The sequence below is a fragment of the Triplophysa rosa genome, linkage group LG5 (genome assembly GCF_024868665.1).
Source record: "Triplophysa rosa linkage group LG5, Trosa_1v2, whole genome shotgun sequence".
Taxonomy (NCBI): domain Eukaryota; kingdom Metazoa; phylum Chordata; class Actinopteri; order Cypriniformes; family Nemacheilidae; genus Triplophysa; species Triplophysa rosa.
The window spans coordinates 23,895,043-23,919,767 of NC_079894.1; the positions used below are offsets into that span (position 1 = coordinate 23,895,043).

Sequence of the window (24,725 nt, forward strand, 5' to 3'; positions counted from 1 at the left end):
GACTTGCATTGTGAAGAGGTTTTTGTTTACCGACATTCTTCAAAGTATCTTATTTTGTGTTTTATAAAAGAAAGAAAGTCATACAGGTTTAAAATTACATGAGGGTGAGTAAATGATGACAGAATTTTCATTTGGGGATGAGCTATACCTTTAAAAATCTCCATGTAAATATAGTATTCCCTTTATTTTACCTTGATTTGATTTCAGATTTTCTTCATGACATTTAAACTTCCACACTCAAATAGCTGATAAAGCTGATATAATAGAAATGTGAATTTTAATAAAGTACATTTTAAATCTAAGTTAAATTATATGTGACAGAGGAGCAGCAACTAAAGGTCAAAAATATGCTTGTATTATACTGTATATCTACATAATATTTATAGGTCTTGTTTCAAAGTCACTTCACTTCAACACTTTAAGGACACTGTTGAGTGGGCATGTGGAGGATTGAGTGAACAAACAGGAAGTGTGGGGGCTTTTAAGGGAAGTAATGTGTGTTGGGGGATGTGGTGGGGCGAAAACAGCAAAGACAGAAGACCCCTACTGGCTATAATTTTTTTTATTTCAGATTCAGCTGAAGAATAAAAACCCTCCACCTACACTTACAGTAAAAGGCTTTAGTGAAACCTATAAGGTTGTGATACAATTTTTTTATTGATGTAGTGATATAAATATGTAAAAGTATATAGACTGTTCCGCTGTGGTTAGAAACGTCATCAGACATCACGGAAGAGAAGTAGAGCTTCCTTAACTGACATGCCAAAGCGAAAACATCCCTTTTCTGTTTGTTTCAATGGCGTTGCGGCTCCTGTCATATGCTTTTCTTATACACAACACAGGTACAAATTGATTCACTTTACTATGAAATCATTTTTAATTAAAGATTATACTTTAAGTGGCCTAAACTATAGGGCACCATTATGAGTAACTGTAATGTTTTAGTAGTAATGTATTTCTGTCTTATTGATATAACATATTCATTGATAAAAACTGAAATGAACTGTAGAGTATTGATAGATTTTTTCTGGTTTCTTGTAATAAAATACAGTGAAATAAAAGTAATTTATTGTAAGCACAGCAAAAGTATATCGCAATACATTTTGGGATTACGCAAATTCTTATACTTGAAAGAGGTAATGAAACTATGCAATACATTAACAATACAGCAAAAAAGTAAATAAGTGAATAATACTTTATGAGAAATGTTGCTCTGTGTCAGTCTTGCAAGTTCTGATTTTATTTGACATAACCTTAAATACAAATATTCTTAATTTGTACATGTCCTAATAAAAGGAGATTTTAGAGTTTGTTCGTCACTGGAGCACATGGAGAAAATATTTTTTAGAAAAAACAAAATATGTTGTTTTTAAGAGTCATGTATAGCTACTTACCTGTACTATTATTCTTATAACAAACATTATTGCAAGCATGCACTGCAGATCATATCATTAGTTAAATTTTACATGTAATTGTTTTACTACAAAGGGATATCCTCACAAGGTGAATTTTTTATGTAGTAGAACTGGTTATGTTTAGGTGATGACAGTATGAGCCTGCTGTCTGCTTAACCTATTGTTTCTGCTCCTCCCTTCGCCGTCTCTTGGAATAAAATAAGTTCTTATCCATTTTTAAATAAAAATAAGCTGCTTGCAAACAGAACAGCCAACACATGACAGATATCTAAAATCTGTATGTAGATTTTAAATTAAGTACATTTGTCCCAAGTTGATGTGTTTGTCTGTCAGCTATGATATGATTTGTACACTGCTGTAATGAAGATGAATGTTACTCACTCAATATTTAAGAAGCAGGAAAAAATCCAGACGTTCAATAAATAACCACGAGGATGCTTAAGACATTTACGTTGTAAAAATGTACTTCAGATACAAAAACAGTGAATGCTAAGGAAAGTTTAATCATTAGCATCGTATACCGTACAATTAATTCAATAGAATGTTTGGGATACCAACATGACGGCGCGGTGGCTTCAATGTTATGACATCACGAGCAATCCAGTTTTTATTACAGATCAGGGGTCTCATTTATAACCGTTGCGTACGCACAAAACATGCCCTGAAAGATGCGTACGCCGATGGTGAGTTAGTGAACTGAAGTTAGATTGCATAAAGTAAGTGAGATAAAAACGATTATAAGCATTTATAAGCATTAAGGCCACACACACATTTCATTTTACCTTAAAGATCCACATTATCACAAAGATTAAATCTGCAGAGTTATTTGCGCTTGTATTGAGTAATACTTGTGTAATGAACTTGGGGATCTGGGTTTGTGCTAGGGGGTGTGGTGGTTGGCTTGGTCCACCCCCATGAGCGGGTCTCCCCTTGAGAATTAAGTGAGGGTGATTGATTTCACCTGAGAGTGAACACGTTTAAGAGACCTGATGTGAGAGAAAAAGAGAGACCGGTACTAAATGCAAAAGGGCCGTGTGCGTTCAGGGACGGAATCTCAAGGGGACGCTGTGTGTTGCTCGAGGCCAATAGGGTCTGTCCGGCAACTAAGATAGCTAGATAGCGTGACCTGTTTGGGTTTAGACAGATAGTGGGGGGACGTTAGTAGCACTGGCCACTGGGTCGTGTGGTTGCGAGCATACCGGATTTGGGGGAGGGCTCAGAGGTAAGCCCTGGCGTAGAAGGATCAAAATAGACACTGAGTACCAGCGACTGGCTGGACACTGCTACGAGTGGCGTGAACGTCGAACAGGCACACCCGCGACCTGCTGAATGTTGCTGCGCGTTCTGTGGACCCGAACCTAGCATACCAGCGACTGGCTTGTTCTCCGTGAGGTCCGCAAACCGGGAAGTCTCATGTGGATGTGAAAGGCATCCGGGCTGTACATCCCCGGGGGCAGGGTCTTGTTCTTTGGAGGAGAACGGGGAAGTGCTGTATTTTAAATATTATCTGTATGAGTATTAGACATGTGTTACGTTCCCCTCTTTGTCTAGGGGCGGCAGAGGAGTTGTAACAAAGACAAATTAATAAATAAGGGGGGGGAAATGGACACACTTCCGTTCCTCTGTCCCAGAGTGAAAACGCAACGCTTAACTTAGAGGCAAACAAAAAGGTTTTTATTTACAAAACTTTAGTAAACACAAAAGAGTTCAAGGAAGCATGTCTTCAGGAGAAAGTATAGCCTAAAATAACAAACAAAAGGGACTCACTAAGGTTTAAGGGGAGACCTGACTTCCCTGCAAAAATGGACAAAATAAAATAAATAAACAAGACTGCCCTCACTCCCTCTCTAAACAGAAACAGGAGAAAAGTGGGGGGAGAAGGCTCTTTCTCCCTACTGCTTCCCAAAACAATAAAGAAACGTCAAAATAACCATCAGGTTCACAATACCTTTTAATTACCAAACAGTTTAACCAAACAAAAGAAAATTGTACAAAGCCTCTCTTGTCTCAAGGCATTGTAAAGAGAATAGTTCTCTGGATCAGCAACCACTGCTGCTAAGAACACCTCAGATAGGTAAAGCCACCAGAGTTCACAACCACTGTTGCTTGTTCTTAATAGAGAACTTAGTCACAGAACCACCATCACAAAACAAACAATATTTTCGATCTGGATCAGAGGAGAAGTGCGTGCCTTCACAACCGTCTCCAAACTGCTTTAACTCTCATTCAGTCTCTGGCATACTCTCACCAACGAGCTGCAGCTGCAGATGATTACCCTGTGAACAGGTAGAGCGAGAGTAGCACAACAGAGAAATGGGGAAAACAACAAGCCCAATGGCATACGCATACACATAAAAGCAATAATAATAATAATAATAATACGTCCTAGGACGTAACACATGTGCCCGGTTAACACCAAATCCTGCTGAAACCGAGCTGGCTGCGATAATGCAAGGTATCGTTTATTTTATTGATGCGTAGCTTGTCCGTGAAGCACGGCTCTGGGATCAGTAGAAATGCTGCTCGATCTCAAAGCAGTGCGAGTTTGAGTCGCTTATAACGTGCATTTGAAAAAGCAACACCCATCAAACATGATCATTATAAATATACTTTATTATCATGAAAATACCTGAGGAGGATTGAGGATCAGTGGTAAAAACATGTCCTTAGGCATTTCCTACTACGTGTTTCTGCACCAGAGCGCCCTCTGGCTTTCGGATGCAGCAGCATTTTACCGTACTTCACTCACAAGTTGTGCATAAATCACGTGATAGATATTTTCGGTTAACCGGGCATATGTCTAATGAGTATATGACGTGAATGGATGATTGTGTTAGTTTTAAAGTTTATATGCGAAGGTTACAATGGTCCTATGGGGTATGTACGGAGCGGGGTGCATGGCAACTTATATCACTGTGTGAAGTGAATATTTTGTGTTCAACTCCTATTGGGAAGTGTGGGGTGTGCCATGAATCATAACTTCTTTTGTCATTTGCCCTGGTGACATCATACCCAACTGTGGGTGATTGAACGTGATGCATATTTCTTACATAATGTTTCAATAAATGTTATATATTTTTCCAAAGATTCTGGTTTACTGTTTACCCGTCGTTCTCCTTAAGTGTATTCTCTTTAAACGTTCCTCGGACTAAAGAGGTTCGTTATACTTGTGGCAGCGGTGGGACGTTAGAAATAATACGAGAAAATGGAGGACGATGGTACGTCTGTGTATCAACCAGGAGCAAACGTAGATTTGACAAATGGCGACATGGCCAATGCTGCCTCTATTAGAATGCAAGCTTCTCGTCCGTTGTTTATGCCCAAAACATTTACGGGGGTGGGACGTGGATGGTCTGATTGGTCAGAACAGTTTGAGATGGCGGCACATGTAAATGGGTGGGACAATGAGCTTAAGTTAAAGTTTATGACTCTGTTATTCTCCAGCCGAGCTAGATATATTTATGGTGGACTTCCGGGGGAAGCCAAGAATAATTATGGACTTCTAAAAGATGCCATGGGCAAGTGTTTAGAGCCATGTGAGAGTGCAGACTGGAATCGGGTGAGTTTTTCCTCCCGACATAGGCTCCCTAATGAGACTTCTCGAGAATTTGGTAATGCCTTAAGGCGGTTTATTTATAAAGCTTACCCTGCAGTGGATGCTGCCACACAGGACTTACTGGCACGGGATCATTTTATAGCACATATAGGTAGTGGTGATATGCACATACATCTTCGCAGTGCAAAACCGGCCACTCTAGAAAGTGCAATTAATTTGGCATCGGAATTGGAGCTCATCCGTAGTTTAGAGCATACCCAATATGCGGATTCGAAAGTGCGTGGTTTAAGTACGCAAACATCACCCACTGATAATAAGGTTGAAGTTTTGTTGGGTATAGTGGAGGAGTTGCACCAAGAGGTAAAAGCTCTACAAGTTACGGTGAAAGAGGTACAAAGAAAGAATGTATCTGCTCCTTTACGGATTTATCCCCCTACAGGTTCAACAGAGCAACCAGTCCATTCTCGGTCCGAGGCTTGTTGGGAGTGTGGGTGCACAAGGCATCTACGTAGGAATTGCCCCTATTTGCAGGGAAACTAGAGGGCGGGTACAGTGGGCCAAATGCTTAGTTTGGTTTGGCCTTAGTTGCTGCAAAAGGTGCTGGAGTTTTTCTTACCGGCAACTGTATGTTAAAGCAAAATATGAAATTTGGTACCTTTTTCCCTGACATAGAGGTTGGAGATAGTACTGTGACAGTGGAGAGCGATGACACAGTCTCAGGTTCTCCCTTTATGGTTGACTATTTAGTATCACAGTTTGGATTAAGAGATCGGGGGTTTGGTCCCAGTCAGATGCGGGCAGTGGAGGAGTTATTACTTCGGAATGCGTCTGTATTTAGTAAAGGAGATAGTGATTTGGGAAGAACTCACCTGGCGTTGCATAAGATAGATACTGGTTCTGCACAGCCAATTAAATTACCTCCGTGTCGTGTGCCCCTGCATCTTCAGCAGTAAGTTGCGGACCATATAAAACAGATGCAGGAGAATGGGGTGATCCGTCCATCATGTAGTCCATGGGCAGCATCTGTGGTTTTGGTTAGAAAGAAAGACGGTAGTCTGCGCTTTTGTGTGGATTATCGGAAATTTAATGAGATTACGAAAAAAGATGCGTATCCATTTCCTAGGATTGATGATGCCCTTGATAGCTTAACACATGCTTGCTGGTTTTCGACATTAGACTTGGTGAGTGGCTATTGGCAGGTGTAGGTCGATCCACAGGATAGACACAAGTCAGCCTTTATTACTCGCCAAGGTTTGTTTGAGTTCAATGTCTTGAGTTTTGGGTTATGTAACTCACCCAGTACTTTCCAGCATCTAATTGACGTTGTGTTAGCTGATTTACAGTGGACTACTTGTTTAGTGTATTTGGACGACATTGTTGTTTTTGGGCGAACGTTTCAAGAATATTTGCAAGCTTCGCCATGCTAATCTTAAGGTTAAACCCTCTAAGTGTACTTTATTTGCTTCCCAAGTAAAATATCTAGGCCATGTTATCTCTACGGAGGGAGTGATGGCTGATCCATCTAAAGTAGAGGCGGTACGTGCTTGGCCCATCCCTAAAACTCAGACAGAGGTGAGAAGTTTTTGGGGATTGGCATCCTATTACAGGCGCTTTATCAAGGGGTTTGCTGAGATTGCTCAGCCTTTACATCGTCTCACTGAAAAAGGGAGGAGATTTGTTTGGGGGAAGAATGTCAGGAAGCCTTCCAGCAGCTGAAAGCTAGCCTTATTGTTGCCCCTGTCTTGGTTTACCTAGACCCCCAAAAGCCATTTATCTTGGATACTGACGCTAGTGATGTGGGTATCGGGGCTGTCTTGTCCCAAGAAGAAGGGGGTCTGGAGTGAGTGGTGGCATATGCTAGTAGGGTTTTGTCTAAGCAGGAACGGAAATAAACGGAAACGGAAAAAAAGAACTTCTTAGTATGGTGACCTTTACTAAGCATTTTAAGCACTACTTGCTAGGTAGGGAGTTTATGCTCCGAACCGATCACAACTCATTGCGTTGGTTACATAATTTCAGGGAGTTAGAGGGACAGTTGGCTCGGTGGGTCGAGCAGTTGGCAAACTTCCAATACAAAATTATTCATAGGCCAGGGAATCAGCATTCTAATGCAGATGCCCTCTCCAGACTCCCGGGGTCTATGGGTGGGGATGGCCGGGAGAGGGATGGGGGTTTCCTTGAAGCGAAGAGACAGGCGACAAAGGTCCGGGTAGTGAGTGAGGTGGATGGGGCAGAAAGCTCTACAGAGGAGGTAAGGGAAATTGAAGACAAACTAGTAAAGGCTCAACAAGGGGACCCTGTTAAAATTTTAAAAAATTAAAAAAATTAAAAAATTTTAAAAGATTTAAAAGTTTAAAAGATTTAAAAGTTTAAATCTGGGGTGGCAGATGGCCGGAAAGAAGTGGAGTTAAATCCCGACCTTGCTAAAAATATGTTTCAGTATGGGACCAATTGGAGATTCAAAATCAACGGTTGGTACGGTTGCCCCCAGCTAATTCTGATGCTGCGTCTATGGTACAGGTAGTCTTACCCAGAAGTTTAATTCCTGGGGTGTTGTATGTACGGAGCGGGGTGCATGGCAACTTATATCACTGTGTGAAGTGAATATTTTGTGTTCAAGTCCTATTGGGAAGTGTGGGGGGTGCAGTGCTTTGAGTAACCACTAGAGTGAAGTGTTGTGCCGTGAATCATAAATGATGTTTAATTAACAAAGTTCGGGAGGAGACGGAGCATATAATCAGCCAGGCTGGTCTACCATCAGTAATCACCGCATCTACCCAGCATTTAATCAGCCCGGCTGGTCTACCATCAGCAATCACCGCGTCTACCCTATCAGCTCAAGCAAGCACTCTTATAAATAGGAAAACCATCTTACCTGCTTCATCTCTTCAGATCAGCATTCCTCCTCCACCCCTGATCCCCTCACAAAGATCATTCTCCCGCAGGACTCCAGGGGGTGTGCTCTGGGCTCGAGCCGGTTACGAGCTCTTGCCCTGGCCAGGGTTCGGATAGATCCGGCAGGCTCGGAGCCCGCTCCCTGGACAGCACGCCAAATACGCATAAACCTTCATACCCATGCTCTATCATTATTATCCCTGCAACATCGCTGTTATCTGCGAAGGTGAACTCGTGAACTGCTTTTTTCATTTGCCCTGGTGACGTCATACCCAACTGTGAGTGATTGAATGTGATGCATATATCTTACATAATGTTTCAATAAATGTGATATATTTTTCCAAAAATTCTGGTTTACTGTGTACCCGTCGTTCTCCTTAAGTGTATTCTCTTGAAACGTTCCTCGGACTAAAGAAGTTCGTTACACTTGTTTCATGCACCTTCTTGTAAATCCAACTCAAATCTTAAATAAAAAAATTATGACGCTGTCTGTCCATCACACTATGAGCTCATGAGGAGGAGATGATCCGACTGCATGGATTACAGGAAATACGATAACTGTGTAAATAAATACTAAATATATTTTCCTTAAATGCTGTGCATAATCATCAAATGTTAATGTCTGGAAATACATCCATTAAGCTCTCGCACAATCGTTTATCTTTATGTCCTCGTTATCAGTCCTAACTATGTTCATAACCGGAATGAAGATTCGTCTTTTACAATTATGTCCTCAAATTTTATCTCAGATGAAGGACACCGCTAATTAATGGTGTGATTTTAATGAGGTGTTAATGATCATTCTAAATGCTGTAAACGTTTAAATACTGCAGAGAACTTCTTTGGCTTTAATATAATAATATTAATTATTAATAATTATAACAATTATTAATTAGTGAATCTCATGTGTAGCCATATGTGATTTCATTACAGAGATAAAGGATGGGATCGGGGGTTTTTGCAGTTTTACTTATTTTTTTTATTTTTCTATGGCATCTGATAGCGGTTGGACCCGGAAACGGTATACATCCATTATGGTGCGTGACGTAAGGCTTAACAAGCGGATTGGATGCCAGGCATATTATTAATACGAATCAGCATTCATGAGGTGCTTTGCATTGACTATTTATGGGTAAAAATGGGCATGTACAGGGCGGGATATGAGGCTGATTCACGTACGCACACTTGCAGGTGATCTATTATTTATAAATCGAATATTGCTTACAGCTGTGCGTACGCACGGTTTTATAAATCGGAATATTTTTAGGCGTACGCTATTTAGGGCTTTCGGGCGCACGTACACTTTTAGTAAGGATCCTAAACACAGTTTTATAAATGAGACCCCAGTTGTTTAACCTCATGAGACTCTGCAGACCAATTCGAGTGCGGACCGCTCTGTGTGTCACTCATCAGAAATTCAGAAAAGTTAAATTAAATTAAAATAAATAAATAATGCTATTAGTCAAATTAATCTTTAACTTAGTTTATTTTGTGTTTTTTATATCATAAAAATGATATAAAAATATTTTGTGTTTTTAATTCAATACTTATTTGTAACATCTCTACAAATTGGGCCTCATTTATGAAATGAGCGTACGACCGAAAACTGGTTTATTGATTTATCAATATGAACGTGAGCGGTTGCTACAATCAAATCTCACGACAGGTCTCAGTTCGTGTACGCAAGTTTTGAGATAGGGTGAAGGGCCCTCATTTATCAAACGACCGTAGAAACTAGCGTACATCCGAGCTCAAAAATCTGTTTACGACAACTCTCACGTGTGATTCATTAAACTTTCGTATGCGTCAAATTCCGTCGTACGAATGATCGTACCTTGATAAATGCGGCGGCTGAAAACGATCATAATTTACATATCACGCACCTATAAATTCAGGGTGTAGGCCTCGCCCCTAGATTTTGTGACATGGAGAAATGTAATCCGGCCAAAAAGAGGAACTTTTCCGATTTAGAATTGAAACTTTAACCTTGAAAGCGGAATCAAAGGAAGTAAAAAACAGTTCAGAAAGACATCACTTTCAACAGCGTTGGTGTAGTGAACCGAACTCCAGCTCAGGTTTGTATTTGTTATTGGATATTTATGTTTTATAAATATCACCGCAAATTATTATACTTTTACGATTATTTTTACACTGAAAGTATTGTTGTTTTAAATTACTTTGGTTGTGTTGTGCATTTAAACAAAATTATAATCTGACTTCAGTCTTGAAGAGCTTTGTTTGAGTTAGCCTACATTAATGTATTTATGTAAAAACGAATGTAGAAATAGGCTAAATTACTGATAATTTTTGCGGCGCAATTATAGTATAATGTTTATATGTAAATGTTTTTACAATAATCTTCATTTAGGTGAAGAAAAAATTGTCTGTGGCGGAGGAGACAGATATGTTTCTAAAGAGGATAGGGGTTTAAAATCTAATGCTGGTAATCTTGCATTTCAGGCTGCTTAAAGGTACAGTGCGGGATGTTTTGTATGATCTATTAACAGAAATTCAATATAACATACAAAACTGTGTCGTTTAGATGTGTATAAAAACCTTACGTAGTGAAAAGTTATGTTTTTATTACCTTAGAATAAACCAGTTGTATCTACATAGGGCCTATCTACATGGAATTTGTTATGTTGCGCAGCCATGTTTTGTACAGTAAGCTCTAACGGACAAACAGCTCTACAGAGCGCGTTTCGTATATGTTGGTCTTCGTGTGTTTTTTTAGACGCAGCTTGCGTCATCACTGAGTTGAAGACGAACAAAGTAGTAAGTCGTAGTACGGAGAGAAGGAGGAGTAGTCGTCGTCTAGCTGAAGCAATTGATTGTTCTGTCTTAGAAGTTTTGATAAAATGGAGGACCATGCGTATTGTGCACAAGAGCCGACAGAGCGTGAATCTCCGTCGTCAAAGAAGTGCAAACGTGATGCTGCCAGACGAATTAGAGACAAACGGCGGCAGAAATCCAGGATAAACATCGGTGTATCTATTACCAGATGGAAGGCGCTGTTGAAAGAAAAATGTTTTCAAGGCGACGCCGAAGTTGCCTGTTTTCTGCTAGACTGGTAAGATAATTCAACATTTTCAATGTTTCCAGTTTTTCAATGTTTACCAAACAACTGTTTTGTTGAAACGGTAGCGTTAGCATTTTATACAAATGGCCATATAACCTCCGAATAATAATGTTTTTCCGTCCCTGCGGTACGTACTCCGGTTGTTCCTGACTTTACAAAGGGGAAGACAAACGTCTACTAACTTACACCTAACTGCCTATGTCGCTGTCAGATCAAACGATTTGAACAGCGTTGCTATTTACGATTAGCTAACTTTAGTTACTTCACTACTCTCAGCGTGTACTAGATAGCACGCAAGAAATATATCTAATTATAGAATTGTAACAGTAACTTTCGCAATAGAATACATGTTAAAGGATTAATTACGTTAATATATTGCCTTACCTTTGTAAAGAAACATCATTGCTTGTATCACTGCTATCCGCTGTCTCAGTAGACGACATCTTTTTTTACTGTTGCGGCCACCGTCGTACTTCGAAAGGGAGATTCGTTGCAAAACTATAATACAACGCTAGTGGCCGCTGATTTTCAAGAACTGCGCCTTTAAATCAAGCACAAGCAGTTCTCTTTCATCATCTCGTTTCGAGATCCACCTATGGGAAGGGCATCCGTACCTGACCTCTGCAGAAGCATCTAATTGCACCAAGTCTGGCTAGACAGACAGAAGCGCGCAGCCAATGCCAGGTAAGGCCCCACCCCCTTACCTGAGCACATATAAGGTCTGCTTGCGCTGCTGTTCCTCAGTTGTCATTCGCTTCTCGCGATCTCTGCTTTAACACAGTTCGGTTGGATTTTCGCTGCTCACTGTGTGTCTTCAGGAGGACATATCGTCTGATCAGCCTCCGCTAGACGTGACAGTCGTCTATTCAGCCAGGTTAGCTGTGTTTTTTTCTACGCATCCTGAGCCGCCCACGCTCATGCTTTTTTCACCTGCTCCCCATTTACTTTCCACGGCTGCCTACCACGGATATTAACGAGTTTTTCGCCGACATGTTGCTCTCTAAATCTGCCACTGCTCCCGGGACCAGCTCATCACGGGCCTGCCCGGCCACGTGCGGGGCTCTCATCGCAGCTAAGGACTCTCACGAGTTCTGCGTGGTCTGCTTGGGCCTCAAGCATGCAGAAGAGGCTTTGGAGAACCCGGAGCATTGCAGCCATTGCCTTGTGCTGCCGAAAAAGCTCCTGCGACGTCGACTCAAAGTTGCCGCTACCCAGTGTATCGAGCTCGGCTTTTCTGACTCGGATGGGGGACACGGTGACGGCGACGCGCCTCCGGGGATCTCCCAGTGTGCGACGTCGCTTCATTGGGCTGACCTACCTAATCCTGCGTTCCCCGAAAAGGATATCTTCGGTGGCAACCTCCCGTTCGCTGATGAACCGGCTGGTTCCGGCAATGAAGATGACGCGAGCCTTCTTGGGGTCTCAGAGGACGAGGAGGCCATCCCACTCTCTGGTTTTTACCAGGTTAACCCCCCGCGGCCTTACCCCAGTCCATCCTCCTGGACGTGTGCGATCGAGCGGCCGCTCGCCTTAACATTCCGTGGCCGGCTCCGCAGAGCACCACCGACCAGGAGAGGGATGTGTATGATGGGAAAGTGCTGGGTCCCCCGCCCGGCCCGAGGAAACAACTCTTCCCCATCCTGCCAGCGTGCGCGAAGCACGTGAGGCACTACTGGAGCGACCCGCTGAACCTCAAACACGGTCTCGCGGGTCTGGAGGTGAAAGACATGGCGGCTCTCGGCTTGGGTGATCCCCCCGCTGTCGAGCCGTCGATCGCCAGGCATCTCAACCCCATCCAGGGCGGGCTGCTCGCCCCTCCGAAGCCGGTCTTGGCAAGCAAAATGGACCGTTTTTCTGCCTCTGTTCATCAGGCCACTTATAAATCCTCGGCCTTGGCTGTCAGGGCTCTCAATGTTTCGTCCCTGCTTTCCGCTTACCAGGCGGAAATTTTGGAGGATTTGGGGCAGCAGCTGGACAAAGGATCCCCCTCGCCAACCTTGTGGAACGAGATCCTTACGGTCAACGACCTCGCCCTCCACAATGCTCGGCAGGCTGTCCAAGTTTGCGGGCGCTCCATGGCGCTTTCTGTAGTGGGGGAGCGTGCTCTCTGGCTGAACCTGTCGGGACTTCCTGACAGTGAGAAGAGGCGCGTTGCGGGTGCTCCGGTCGAGCCTGGCCAGGCTCTCTTCGGTCCCGCCGTGGCTTTGATGCAGCAACGGTGCGACGACAAAAAGAAAGAGGACGAGGCTTTCAAGTTGTGCCTCCCTAAGAAAGCTGCTCCGCGTCAGTTGCCCACTGCGCGTTTGCCTAACCCCCCCCCCGTCACGGTGCGAAACCCGCATCATAGCAGGGAGAAATCGCGCAACAAACCCCCTCCACGGCAGAGTAACCCACCCTCTGCTAAACCCTGGGGAAGAACGTCTCCCGCCGCGGCTGGGAAACCCGCCCAACCCAACCCCGACCGATTCTAAACGCAAGCGGCCGGCCTGATGTCCGACCATTGGGGGCAGAGAGTCCTCGTTCACGAGCCACAAGCTCCTTCTGTCCCAGAGCCCCTGTCCAAAAGACGGAGGTTTTCTCGCGGAGGGACCGGCCAGGGTTCCCAGCCCGTGCCTTCAGTGGACACTGTGTTTCCTCCCCCCACGTTCAGGGGGTCGGTTGCGAGGGAATGTGCTCAAACAGTGTCACCACACAGCACACACATTGTTCCCCTCACCCAACTAATAAAGGCTTCGGCCCCGGTGTTCCCCAACACAAAAAACACAATGAAACAAACGAATATATTGAATTTGTTTCAGGGAGAGTACGTCTCTCTGCAGAGAGAGAACATCTTTCTAAATCCACGCATGTCGCCCCTAGTGTGTCCGCTAGATGGCGCCATTGCATCGCAAAGGAGCCAACAGAGCGTATGTGAGGATTTCGGCGCTTCACCGGCCCCAGTGGGGATGCTCGCGAATTACGAGTCCGCCTGGCAGACTGTTGCGCCTCCAGAGTGGGTGATGCGAACAATTATGCAGGGTTACAGACTGCAGTTTGTAATGAAACCCCCGCTTTTCAACGGCGTTCTCTCTTCTCACGCGGAGGAGAGCTCCGCTCACATTCTGAATGAAGAAATCTCTTCTCTCTTAATGAAGGGAGCGATTCAGGTGGTACCTCCCAGCCTGATAAGTCAAGGGTTTTATTCCCGTTATTTCCTGGTCCCAAAGAAGGACGGCTCTCTCCGCCCCATCTTGGACCTCCGGATGTTGAACAAACATTTGAGGAAATACAATTTCAGAATGTTAAACCACGGCACTCTGGCCTGCACCATAAAACAGAACGACTGGTTCACTTCGGTCGATCTCAAGGATGCTTTTTTCCTCATAAGCATTTATCCGCCACACAGGAAGTTTCTTCGTTTCGCCTATCTAGGCATATGTTACGAATTCACTGTTCTTCCTTTCGGGCTCTCACTCAGCCCTCGGACTTTTTGTCTGTGTACGGAGGCGAGCTTGGCTCCCCTGAGAATGTCAGGTCTGCGGATTTTGACATACATAGACGATTGGCTCATCGTGGCCGAATCGGAAGAGAAAGTGCTGCGGGACACCTGCAGCGTGCTTACACACATCACATCTCTCGGGTTCAGGGTGAATGTGACCAAATGCAATTTTACACCCAGCCAGAGTGTGATTTTCCTGGGCTTGGAGCTGAGCTCGGTCTCCATGTGAGCGCGTCTCTCCCAGGAGCGCGTCCTCTCTCTAATGAGCTGCGTGTCGCAGTTCAGAGAGGGGGCGAGAGTGCAGTATCGCACATGCCTCAGATTGCAGGGTCTTATGGCTTCAGTTATCCAAGTTTTGCCGCTGGGACTTCTGCAAATGAGAGCATTCATGAAATGGGTTTTGTCACTACATTTCAGCCCGGTACGGGATCTCTGCCGCTCTGTGACAGTGACGCGCGCCTGCACGGCAGCTCTTCGCCACTGGAGAGACGCGGACTTTTACGCACAGGGGACCCGTTTGGGAATGGTAGTGATGCGGAAAGTTGTGACGACAGATGCGTCCCTAACAGGCTGGGGTGCCACCCAGGAGGGCAGAGTGGTGAACGGTGTGTGGCCGAGCATACTACGTTCAGCACACATAAATTATTTAGAGCTCCTGACCATATGGAAAGCTCTGAATTATTTTCTGCCTCGCCTGCTAGGACATCATGTGCTCGTACGCTGCGACAATACCACAGCAGTCGCGTATATCAATCTGCAGGGCGGCTTATGCTCACCGAAACTTCACGCTCTAGCTCACAAGCTTTTGGTGTGGAGCGGGCGGTTTTTCCTGTCGTTACGCGCGACTCATGTTCCAGGCATTCTGAACAGAGGTGCGGACCTTCTGTCGAGGGGGAACCCACTCTACGGAGATTGGCGCCTCCACCCTCAGATAGTGGGCATGATATGGTGGAGATTCGGACAGGCAACCGTAGATCTATTCGCCTCGCGCGAAAACAACCATTGTCCTATGTTCTTCTCGCTAAAGGACTCGGACGCGCCCCTCGGGGTGGACGCACTGGCCCACCCATGGCCCAAGCTGCTGCTGTATGCTTTTCCTCCTCTGTGCCTGATAATTCCCACACTGGCCAGAGTGAGAGAGAAGGGCCTGTCTCTCCTTCTAATAGCTCCCAGGTGGCCCAAAGCACCGTGGCTGGCAGAGATAATCCCTCTGTTATACGCCCAGCCGTGGCGCCTCCCCCTCCGCACAGACCTATTGTCTCAGGCGAATGGGGAAATTTATCACCCACACCCGGACAGGGTGGCTCTCTGGGTCTGGCCCGTGAGAAGTCAAACTTAAACGCGCTGGGGCTTCACCCGCGTGTGGTTGCCACTATACAAAATGCCAGGGCCGTTTCTACACGGTCCTTGTATGGTTGTAAGTGGCAAGTGTTTGAAGAGTGGTGTGATGGGCGCAGTCTCACATCATATCAGTGCTCAGTTCCTGATATTTTGTGTTTCTTACAGGACCTTATGGATAAAGGCAGGTCTTTTTCCACAATTAAGGTGTACCTGGCAGCTATTTCTGCCTGTCATGTGGGCTTTGAGGGCTCAACAGTCGGGCAGAATCCTTTAATCCGCAGATTTATGAAGGGTGCCCATCGCTCCTTGCCAGTCATCAGGAGAACCGTCCCTGAATGGGACCTCTCCTTGGTGCTTGAGCCCCTGGGAGGTATTTCCTTGAAGCTGTTGTCTTTCAAGACGGCTTTGCTCTTGGCCTTGGTATCAGCCAAACGTGTCAGTGAGCTACATGCACTCTCAATACATCCCTCGTGCACGAAATTCTCTTTGAGTGGAGATAAGGTTTTTCTTAAACCTAACCCGGCTTTTATGCCTAAATGTTTCCCTGCGTTCACTTCGGAGGTGTTGGAGCTGTCCGCTTTTCACCCTCCGCCTTTTTCCTCTGCGGAGGATCAGAGGCTGAATGCTCTGTGTCCTGTTCGTGCATTACAGGCATATATGTCCAAGACCAGTGCTTTCCGGAAGAGCGACCAGCTCTTTATTTCGTGGGCACCCCCTCATAAGGGGAGTCCCATATCTAAACAGCGCCTCTCACATTGGCTTGTGAACGCTATAGCAGTTGCATATGTATCAAGGGGAGTGCAGCCCCCAGGTACCATCAGAGCTCATTCCACGAGGGGCTTAGCTGCCTCTTGGGCTTTGTTCAGGGGAGTATCACTGCAGGACATCTGCTCTGCAGCCAGCTGGGCTTCTCCCCATACGTTTGTGCGTTACTACCGATTGGATGTCACCAAAACCTCGGTAGCACATTCTGTTTTAGGAGTGGGGTCTTCATAGCCCCTCCTTGTTATATTCCTTCACCTCCTGTTTACACATTGTTATGGTAACGAGGGTTGAACGGGCCGGTGGGCCGTGCGCATTCATGTCACCAAGCATGCATTCACATTCCGGCCTGGGTGGTATATATGTGTTGCTGGGTTAATTACATGTGTGTGCCTCATACATGTTCCTGTCCTGTATGTGCGCAGCAGCTATGCGTGCGCATCAGGGCTGCCAGGGACATAATTATGGGACGTGTCATGCACCGCCCCTTTGGGGGTGACCGTTTTTTCTGGCTTTCAGAACCTCACTGTGAGTGTATTGGGCAATCGGGGAGCTGTCCATGTCTCTCCCATAGGTGGATCTCGAAACGAGATGATGAAAGAGAACAATAGGTTACTGTCGTAACCCCGGTTCTCTGAAACATCGAGTGGAGAGATCCACCAGCTTTGCCCCGCTTGCAGCACGAGAAGCGAATATACTTACTGAGGAACAGCAGCGCAAGCAGACCTTATATGCGCTCAGGTAAGGGGGTGGGGCCTTACCTGGCATTGGCTGCGCACTTCTGTCTGTCTAGCCAGACTTGGTGCAATTAGATGCTTCTGCAGAGGTCAGGTACGGATGCCCTTCCCATAGGTGGATCTCTCCACTCGATGTTTCAGAGAACCGGGGTTATGACAGTAACCTATTGTTTTATGTTTGCTTCATTTATTTTTCTCTCTTTCAGATCTGTAGGAGGCAAGAACCAGTGGTCTTCAGCCCCCAAAAACCTGCCTGGAGCCTGCCACACAAAGCCAGGCAACCTCAAGCTGTGACCCAGTGGGCGTCTTTCACAAACACCCAAGCATAAATAAACATTGCACAAATAGAAAAACATTAAAGCATGCATGTTGTTTGTTTTCATTAGAATGCCTATTTGAAAGCCTACCGGTTTGTGGGGGCTGAAGACCGCTGGTCCTGCCTCTGACAGATCTGAAAGAGAAAAAATAAATGAAGCAAACATAAAACTGTGTGTGCTTGATTTAAGCAGCCTGAAATGCAAGATTAGCAGCATTAGATTTTAAACATGTATCCTGCATAGAAACATACATCTGTTTCCTCTGCCACAGATCATTTTTTCTTCACCTAAATGAAAAAAAACTGTTTAAAAACATTTACAAATAAACATTATTCTATAATTGCGCCGTAACCAAAGTAATTTAAAGCAACAATAATACTTTCAGTGTAAAAATAATAGTGAAACACTAATAAATAAACTATTTGCGGTCATATTTACAAAACATAAATATACAATAAAAAAATACAAACCGTTCGGTTCACTACACCAATGCTGTCGACCGCAGCAGTGATGTCTTTCCAAACTCTTTTTTTACTTACTTTGATTCTGCTTTTCAAAGTTAAACTTTAATTTTCTAAATCGGAAAAGTTCCTCTTTTTGGCCGGATTATGTTTCTACATGTCGCAAAATCTAGGGGCGAGGTAAATTATGACCGATATCAGCCACCACATTTATCAAGGTATGATCATTCGTACGATGAGATTGGCGGCATATGAATGTTTGATGAATCGCACGTAAACCCTGTAGTAAGACAATTTCTGTGCAAGGATCTGCGCTCGTTTCTACGTTAGATTGATAAATGAGGCCCAACGTGCTTTCGAATATTAAAGGGATAGTTCACCCAAAAATGAAAATCTTAAACTGGTAGTCAAAGTAATCAAAATATTTGTATTCTGCTAGTGAATGATGTCCCAATACTGAAAATTGCTATGATTCTTCCAAATATATTTCTTTGTGTTCAACAAAACAATAAAATGTATACAGGTTTGGAACAATTTGAGGGTGAGTAAATGATGACAGAATTTTCATTTTTGGGTGAACTGTTCCTTTTATTCTTGGATGTCACATGCTGATCGGGAGACTGCATTTATTTATTTATTATTAGATATTATTTATTATAATGATCTTGCTTGGTCTATAAACACCATGCACTGTGCTGTGTTTTACCTTTCTGTGTTTTTCTTATTTGCTCCTGTAAAGCTGCTTTGGAACAATGCACATTGTGAAAAGCGCTATATAAATAAAATTGAATTGAATTGATCGGTCTGCAGAGAAACATTTTTTTGCTTCAGTGGGCGTTATAATGTAAATGATCACCTTCAATGGATAGAATTGTCTATCTACTATAATCTTAAAGCAATACTCCACCTAAAAATGACAATTCTGTCATCATTTACTCACCCTCAGATTGTTCCAAACCTGTATACATTTCTTTGTTCTGCTGAAAACAAAGGAAGATATTTGTAAGATCGCAGTAACCAAACAGTTATCATCCCCCATATACTGCCATAAAAGGGAAAATAAATACTATGGGAGTCGATGGGGGAAGAGATCTGTTTGGTTCTTCATTTGTGGGTGAACTATTCCTTTCATTTTACTGGGGCACAGACTCATTTTTGGGGCTCATGTTGCAGGAAAAAGGGTACCCTGCTAATGGTGGCTCAGAAGTTTTTGTTATATTGATTATGATGTTTGTACCTGAAATAATAGCGAATAACTGAGTCACAAACAACAGGTAAGATAAGATGAAAAATCATGACAACAAAGAAGCAGCTACTAAACCTTGCCTTAACACAAAAATAATCTGTACCGCATTTTCTGTCTCCTTAGGCTCCAGTGCTGAGGACACTGTGTTTGTGCAGACAGGAGCTTCTGCTCAACTGGATATACAGAGAGAGAAACTACCTGCTGAGTTTAATGAGTTCAACTGGATAAATGAAAATATAAAAGAAAAAGATATTATAGTCATATACACAAGTGCAACTAAACAAGCACAACCTCACCCTTCCTACAAGGACAGAATGGATTTTAATAATGAAACCTTCTCTCTAACACTGAAGAACATGCAGAAGAATGACAGTGGAGTTTATACTGCAATAACAAGGAACTTTAAAGAAAAGGTTATTGCTAAACACAGAGTATCTGTCATAGGTGAGTGTCATAAAAACAAACAGATTTTACATGAACAATATACAGTAGCAGCACTGATTGTAAGCAGCAAAATCTTCTTAACACAAATCTTAAATATCTTTACATTTGTGTTTCAGATGCAGTGAAAGCTCCTGTCCTGACTGTAAACTCAATCTGGTCCAGCGCACAACCCTGTAACTTTACATGTACAGCAGATAATCTCACAATCATCAACTATTACAACAGCAGCTGTTCTGAGGACGTCAAATCATCTGGAATCTACAATCTAAGTCTGAAATGCACTGATGACTTCATCATTTGTAACCACAGCAACCGTGTCAGCTGGAAGAACGACACAAATACTCTTCAACAACTCTGCGATGTTAATTTAGGTACGTAATAAGCACAACATTTTAAACAAATGTAAAGAAAATTCTGTGATCTGTTATTTTATAGTCATAAAATATTTCTGAAAGCCAAAATATACTGAAACGCGCATATGACTTCTGCTCTGTTCTTTCACATCTAGAGAAAATAACCTCTGGTGCATCTGTACTTCTCCATTGGTTAATTCCTCTTATTTGTATATCATTGGGTTTGTTAGGAGTGGTTGGCTTTTGTTTCTACAAGAATAAAAAAGGTATAGAACATATCTTACATTCATATCATTAAGAAATTGAATTACTGTTCACTAGGAAAGCTATATTTCATACGGTATGTTTGCAGTGAAATATTGGTGAATACATGCTATTTTCGCTGTGTATAAAACATACAATATGCTTCAGATCAGGAATTTGGGTATCAAAATTATTTTCCAATTTCCCAGCAGTAAACAAGACATCAGAGGGTGTTGTAAAAATGTTTCTACCTTGGAAATGTACATATCCGATAAGAGCAAAATAAGCATTAGAGAAAAATAAGTAAAGAATCCATGCTAAACTTCACTTTACACACAGTATAAACGTGTTCTGACTGTTACATGTTGTAAAATGTATTTTTTTCTACAGTGTGTCTTTTAAATGCCCAGCATCGTGAAAGCACAGTCTACGCAGAGGTTGAGGTACATTTCAAATGATCATGTATGCAGCATGTCTTCAGATGTATACAAAATTCCGTTGTCAGAAATAAAAGCCTAGACTATCTTAGCAACTCTACTGTATGCACATTGAACACATTTAACCCAAAGTTGAAGGATTCTGTCTGGACTGTGTCTGCAGGAGTACAAATTACAAAACTCGCTGGAGATGAAGGGATCAGCAAATGCTCATACCATGTACGAACCTGCAGAAAAGGAACCTGATGTTATCATGGCAACCAGCCAGACCACACCTGATCCTGACTCTACAAATCAAGTAAAAACAATCAAGGTTTAAAAATGTGTGTTAAATTCTGTGTATGAAATTATGGTTCATCTAAATCAAAGGTCTGTTGATGATAGTAGGCTTTATGCCAAACGTCACACAGAACCAGAAAACAAGTCTCATCGCATCCAGTTTAAGTCTTTTGTATCACTTCAAATACATAAAGTTTCGGTTTACTCAAAATGCCTTTAAATGAGCTACCAAAGATGATCAAAATCGATGTCCATCATATAAACAGATTGATGTATAAAAGGTTATTTTTCTTCTCACAGACATTTGAATATTAAAATAAAAAAGCATAACATGCCTAAAAATGGAAACAGCTAGCTTGGTTAGCGGTAGTTAATACTATTAATACACTTTTTCCAAGAAGCGTAATGAGACCAGGGCTGCATTCAGCCGAGACAAAACGTTGCAAAACGTTTTTTAAATGGAAACGGGGGTGCGTTGAACACCATGTTCTGATGACGCAAAAGTTGCAACTATGGCAGCTGAGAAGGCCATTCTTTCTTTTCTTCGAGCTGCAGCGGACACATTTGTAAACGACTTTACTTGGACCCATTGTGCGAGCTGTGTCTTTAATACTGCATGGTTGAAAAACATGTTGCTTCTGATTGGGCTGACATTTTGACACACCAAACCACCAAACGAGAGAAAACGTAACTCAAACCACGTTGCATACCATTGCACACCATTTCCAGGAAACATGTCGTTCAACCCGGTTTGAGCTTGAACGTGCCCCTGTTTACCGGTTTAGTCACGTGACATTCGAGTCAGATAGTGTGTCAGAGTGTGTCAGATTAGAGTGACATCAAAAATGTGCAGTGTTGGGGATACTTCAGGACCAGGATTTGGACATAGTTTGAAATGTCACATGGACTTGGACATCAGTTTTCTATTTAAAAAAAATATTTATTTATTTTCCATCCTATGTAAGCAAATGGTTCTGCCATTATTTTCCATATTTCTTTGATTCTGCCTGTGACTCAACAGTTTTTTGTGTTTATTTCAGAATCCACCAGCAACAAAGAGCAAAACATATAATCCAGTCACTGTCTACAGCACCGTTGAACGGCATCCAATACCACCGACATCTGAAAGTGATAAAACTATTTATGCTGTGGTAAAAAGACCCTTAGCTGGGTGTGAATCTGTGAATTAACAATAAAATGCATATGATCAATAGATTAAAGAGATCACCCAAAAAGGTAAATGTTTTACTTTATAATACTTTACTCACCCTCATGTCATTCCAAACTTTTATTTCCATGTTTCTACTGCAAAACAACAATTATTTATGAATTTTAAAGAATGTTGGTAACCAAATAACATGGGCACATTGACTTCTATTGTATGGACACAAAACCACTGAGACATTTCTCAAAATATCTTCTTTCTGTATGTGTTCCAAAGATGAAAGATACAGGTTTTTAATGACATGTGCGTGAATAAATGAAGACAGAAATATTATTTGTTCTGTCCCTTTAAGAGTACACCCAGAACCTCTGCAAAAGGAAGTGTTGCTTGTTTTTTTTTTATTATAAATGAAGAACAATTTGAAAAGTATTATACAAATAAGAGTACAGGGGTCTCAAAAAAGACAAAAAATAAAATAAAATAAAAACATAAACTGAAATGCCTTTTACATAAAAAGCTTGTCTTTATTAAATAGCTTTATAGTTTTTCTTGCTTTTAAATTTTTACTTGTTCGCATTGTTTCCAAATATGCTTTAACTTCATTTTTAAAATGCTCAAAGTTGGGTATCTTTTCACACCATTTAACTTTATGAATATGAAACTGGGCATTTACAGGAAGTATTGCTTGTTTGAATGTACATGCAGTGAATAAATATAGTTTCATGTGGTGGAATTTTAAATTACTTTTGTCACAAGACCATTTCAAGGTCCGGGCCCATATGCAAGAACTTTTACCGGGCCCCATCCGTCTATTAGCGACCACGGTGCACATTATTGGACATTGGTTGTATACTTAGGTGCATTATTTAAATGCTGACGTGCGTCAATCGCACTTAAATAGTAACAACAGACTATTGTAATAATCTAAACTAGTGATCTGTCTTTCTGTCTCTATGTTCTTTGTGTGAATAAAAAAATAAGAAATAAGAACATAAGCAAATGGATTTACAATTAGAATTGTTTGTGGCTCACACAACAGCATAAAATCTCTCACGATTCAGACAGATTTCTATTGCAGATTTCTCAGCACTGTAAGGCACCACCCACTGGTCCAATGACGGTATCCAGAGGCGTGGCGAAGGCTTCACACGTGTTCTTGTCTTCCTTTGTTTAGTGAAACAGTATTTGAATGAAAGCATATTTCACTTAATTACCTCTATTTTATCTGACTCCAATTTAATAATATCTCGACTTCTCATTTAGTTTACATTTAACTTTTATCATTAATAATTGTGAAATTTGGACGGATGTCTGATTCCTCTGTTTTATTCTAAATTACACTCCTTCATCCGATTCTCAATGTCACTTAGAGTCTTGCGCCGGCCGTTATATGCGGATCTCACGGTCACAAACTCGCCAGTCTTGGTCACTGCCAGAGGTTTCTATGACTAGTAATGCTCAGATGGCTGTCTCCAACCAGCACTTCCTGAGACATTATTTGATCTAGTCCCCTTAGACTATGACAGTTTAATTAAAGTAATGATTATTTCCAACCAGAGGTCATGACCACTCCATAGAGATAAATAGACCAATCTTACTTCCTCTGATGGTAGCTTTATATAATCATGCCATAGTTTCCTATGTACACTTAGTTAGAATAATATTACAATAACCAGAGGTTTTGGTGACTTGCCCTATTTAGATTGGTCAGACAACATATGTGCTGTTCTAAACGGAAACGATAGCCCCTACGGTCTAATTACACTTAAACTAATGCCAAGTAGTTAGTCAGAGCTCTAGAATCTCAGCTGGCATGCCCAATGCTCCACCTAATACAGGATTCTAGTCCGTCACTAACCTGAACGTAGACTTGCGGTAACAAAGGATATAGCGTGATCTACTAAAGTTTATAAACTCAGAACAATACAGAATGAATTCAAACATAACAATTTATTAGCCAGGTAAGGGAAGCATAATTCAAAATCCAATTCAAGGTTCAATTCAAATAATCAATGGCAATCAATATAATTCAATAACAAATAATAGAAAATCATAAGAAATAAAGCAAAGAGAAGTTCAATGTTGCATACCTGGCAAGAGACGACACACAGGAATTTGTGCGGGAGATCTGGCTACAGATTCCCTGATATTTTTGTCAACTTCCCTTAAATACCAAACCAGAACAAAGCATTATGGAAATATTCTTTAGAGTTAGGAATTTGGCAGTGATTGGGTCTTGTGATCCCTGGGGCTGTACTTAATCTGCATACAGTAGGTGATTGGTGAAAGTTACCAAATGTGTGAGAAATGTTCCAGCACTGAGGGAAGTTTGCTAAGTTCTTACAAAACTTTGTTATTACATTCTGTTGTTATGGGAGTGAGACCATTGTACCAGTTGCACTGAGACCTTTTGGATGATACCAAACATGTGTATGTTTTTTTGTGTATGTGCCGTGTTCTTTTCTCGTGTAGCTTTTGGGTGTCCTGCGTTGAGTGAGAGGGGAGGAAAGGAACAGT

General features: G+C 42.4%; 3 protein-coding genes across 6 annotated transcripts in view; all 3 read left to right on the forward strand.

Annotated features, from left to right (window-relative positions):
• The window catches only part of LOC130553785 (natural killer cell receptor 2B4-like), a 50,259-nt gene extending 32,513 nt beyond the window's left edge, over nucleotides 1-17,746 (forward strand). The window contains exon 6 of the mRNA XM_057332928.1: nucleotides 17,470-17,746. Within this exon, the coding sequence (XP_057188911.1) occupies nucleotides 17,470-17,592 (123 nt within the window). The 3' untranslated portion in view covers nucleotides 17,593-17,746. The remainder of the gene's footprint in view (nucleotides 1-17,469) is intronic.
• On the forward strand, nucleotides 606-23,197 carry LOC130553783 (natural killer cell receptor 2B4-like). 3 transcript variants are annotated; one of them, XM_057332923.1, is made up of 7 exons: nucleotides 606-842; nucleotides 19,411-19,731; nucleotides 19,848-20,102; nucleotides 20,240-20,350; nucleotides 20,718-20,770; nucleotides 20,928-21,087; nucleotides 22,084-22,190. In XM_057332923.1, the coding sequence occupies exons 1-6, from the start codon at nucleotides 797-799 to the stop codon at nucleotides 21,081-21,083; spliced, it is 942 nt and encodes a 313-aa protein (XP_057188906.1). In that variant the 5' UTR covers nucleotides 606-796; the 3' UTR covers nucleotides 21,084-21,087; nucleotides 22,084-22,190. The 3 variants fall into 3 exon arrangements, with proteins under 3 accessions (XP_057188906.1, XP_057188905.1, XP_057188904.1); XM_057332922.1 differs by having other exon boundaries at nucleotides 617-842; nucleotides 20,315-20,350; nucleotides 20,928-21,062; nucleotides 22,084-23,197; XM_057332921.1 differs by having other exon boundaries at nucleotides 620-842; nucleotides 20,928-21,062; nucleotides 22,084-23,197.
• On the forward strand, nucleotides 10,264-17,192 carry LOC130553779 (uncharacterized). Of its 2 annotated transcripts, none has more exons than XM_057332916.1 (2): nucleotides 10,264-11,629; nucleotides 11,785-14,350. In XM_057332916.1, the coding sequence occupies exon 2, from the start codon at nucleotides 12,673-12,675 to the stop codon at nucleotides 13,414-13,416; it is 744 nt and encodes a 247-aa protein (XP_057188899.1). In that variant the 5' UTR covers nucleotides 10,264-11,629; nucleotides 11,785-12,672; the 3' UTR covers nucleotides 13,417-14,350. The 2 variants fall into 2 exon arrangements, with proteins under 2 accessions (XP_057188899.1, XP_057188898.1); XM_057332915.1 differs by having other exon boundaries at nucleotides 10,265-11,629; nucleotides 11,785-17,192.
• Nucleotides 23,198-24,725: the final 1,528 nt, after the last annotated feature.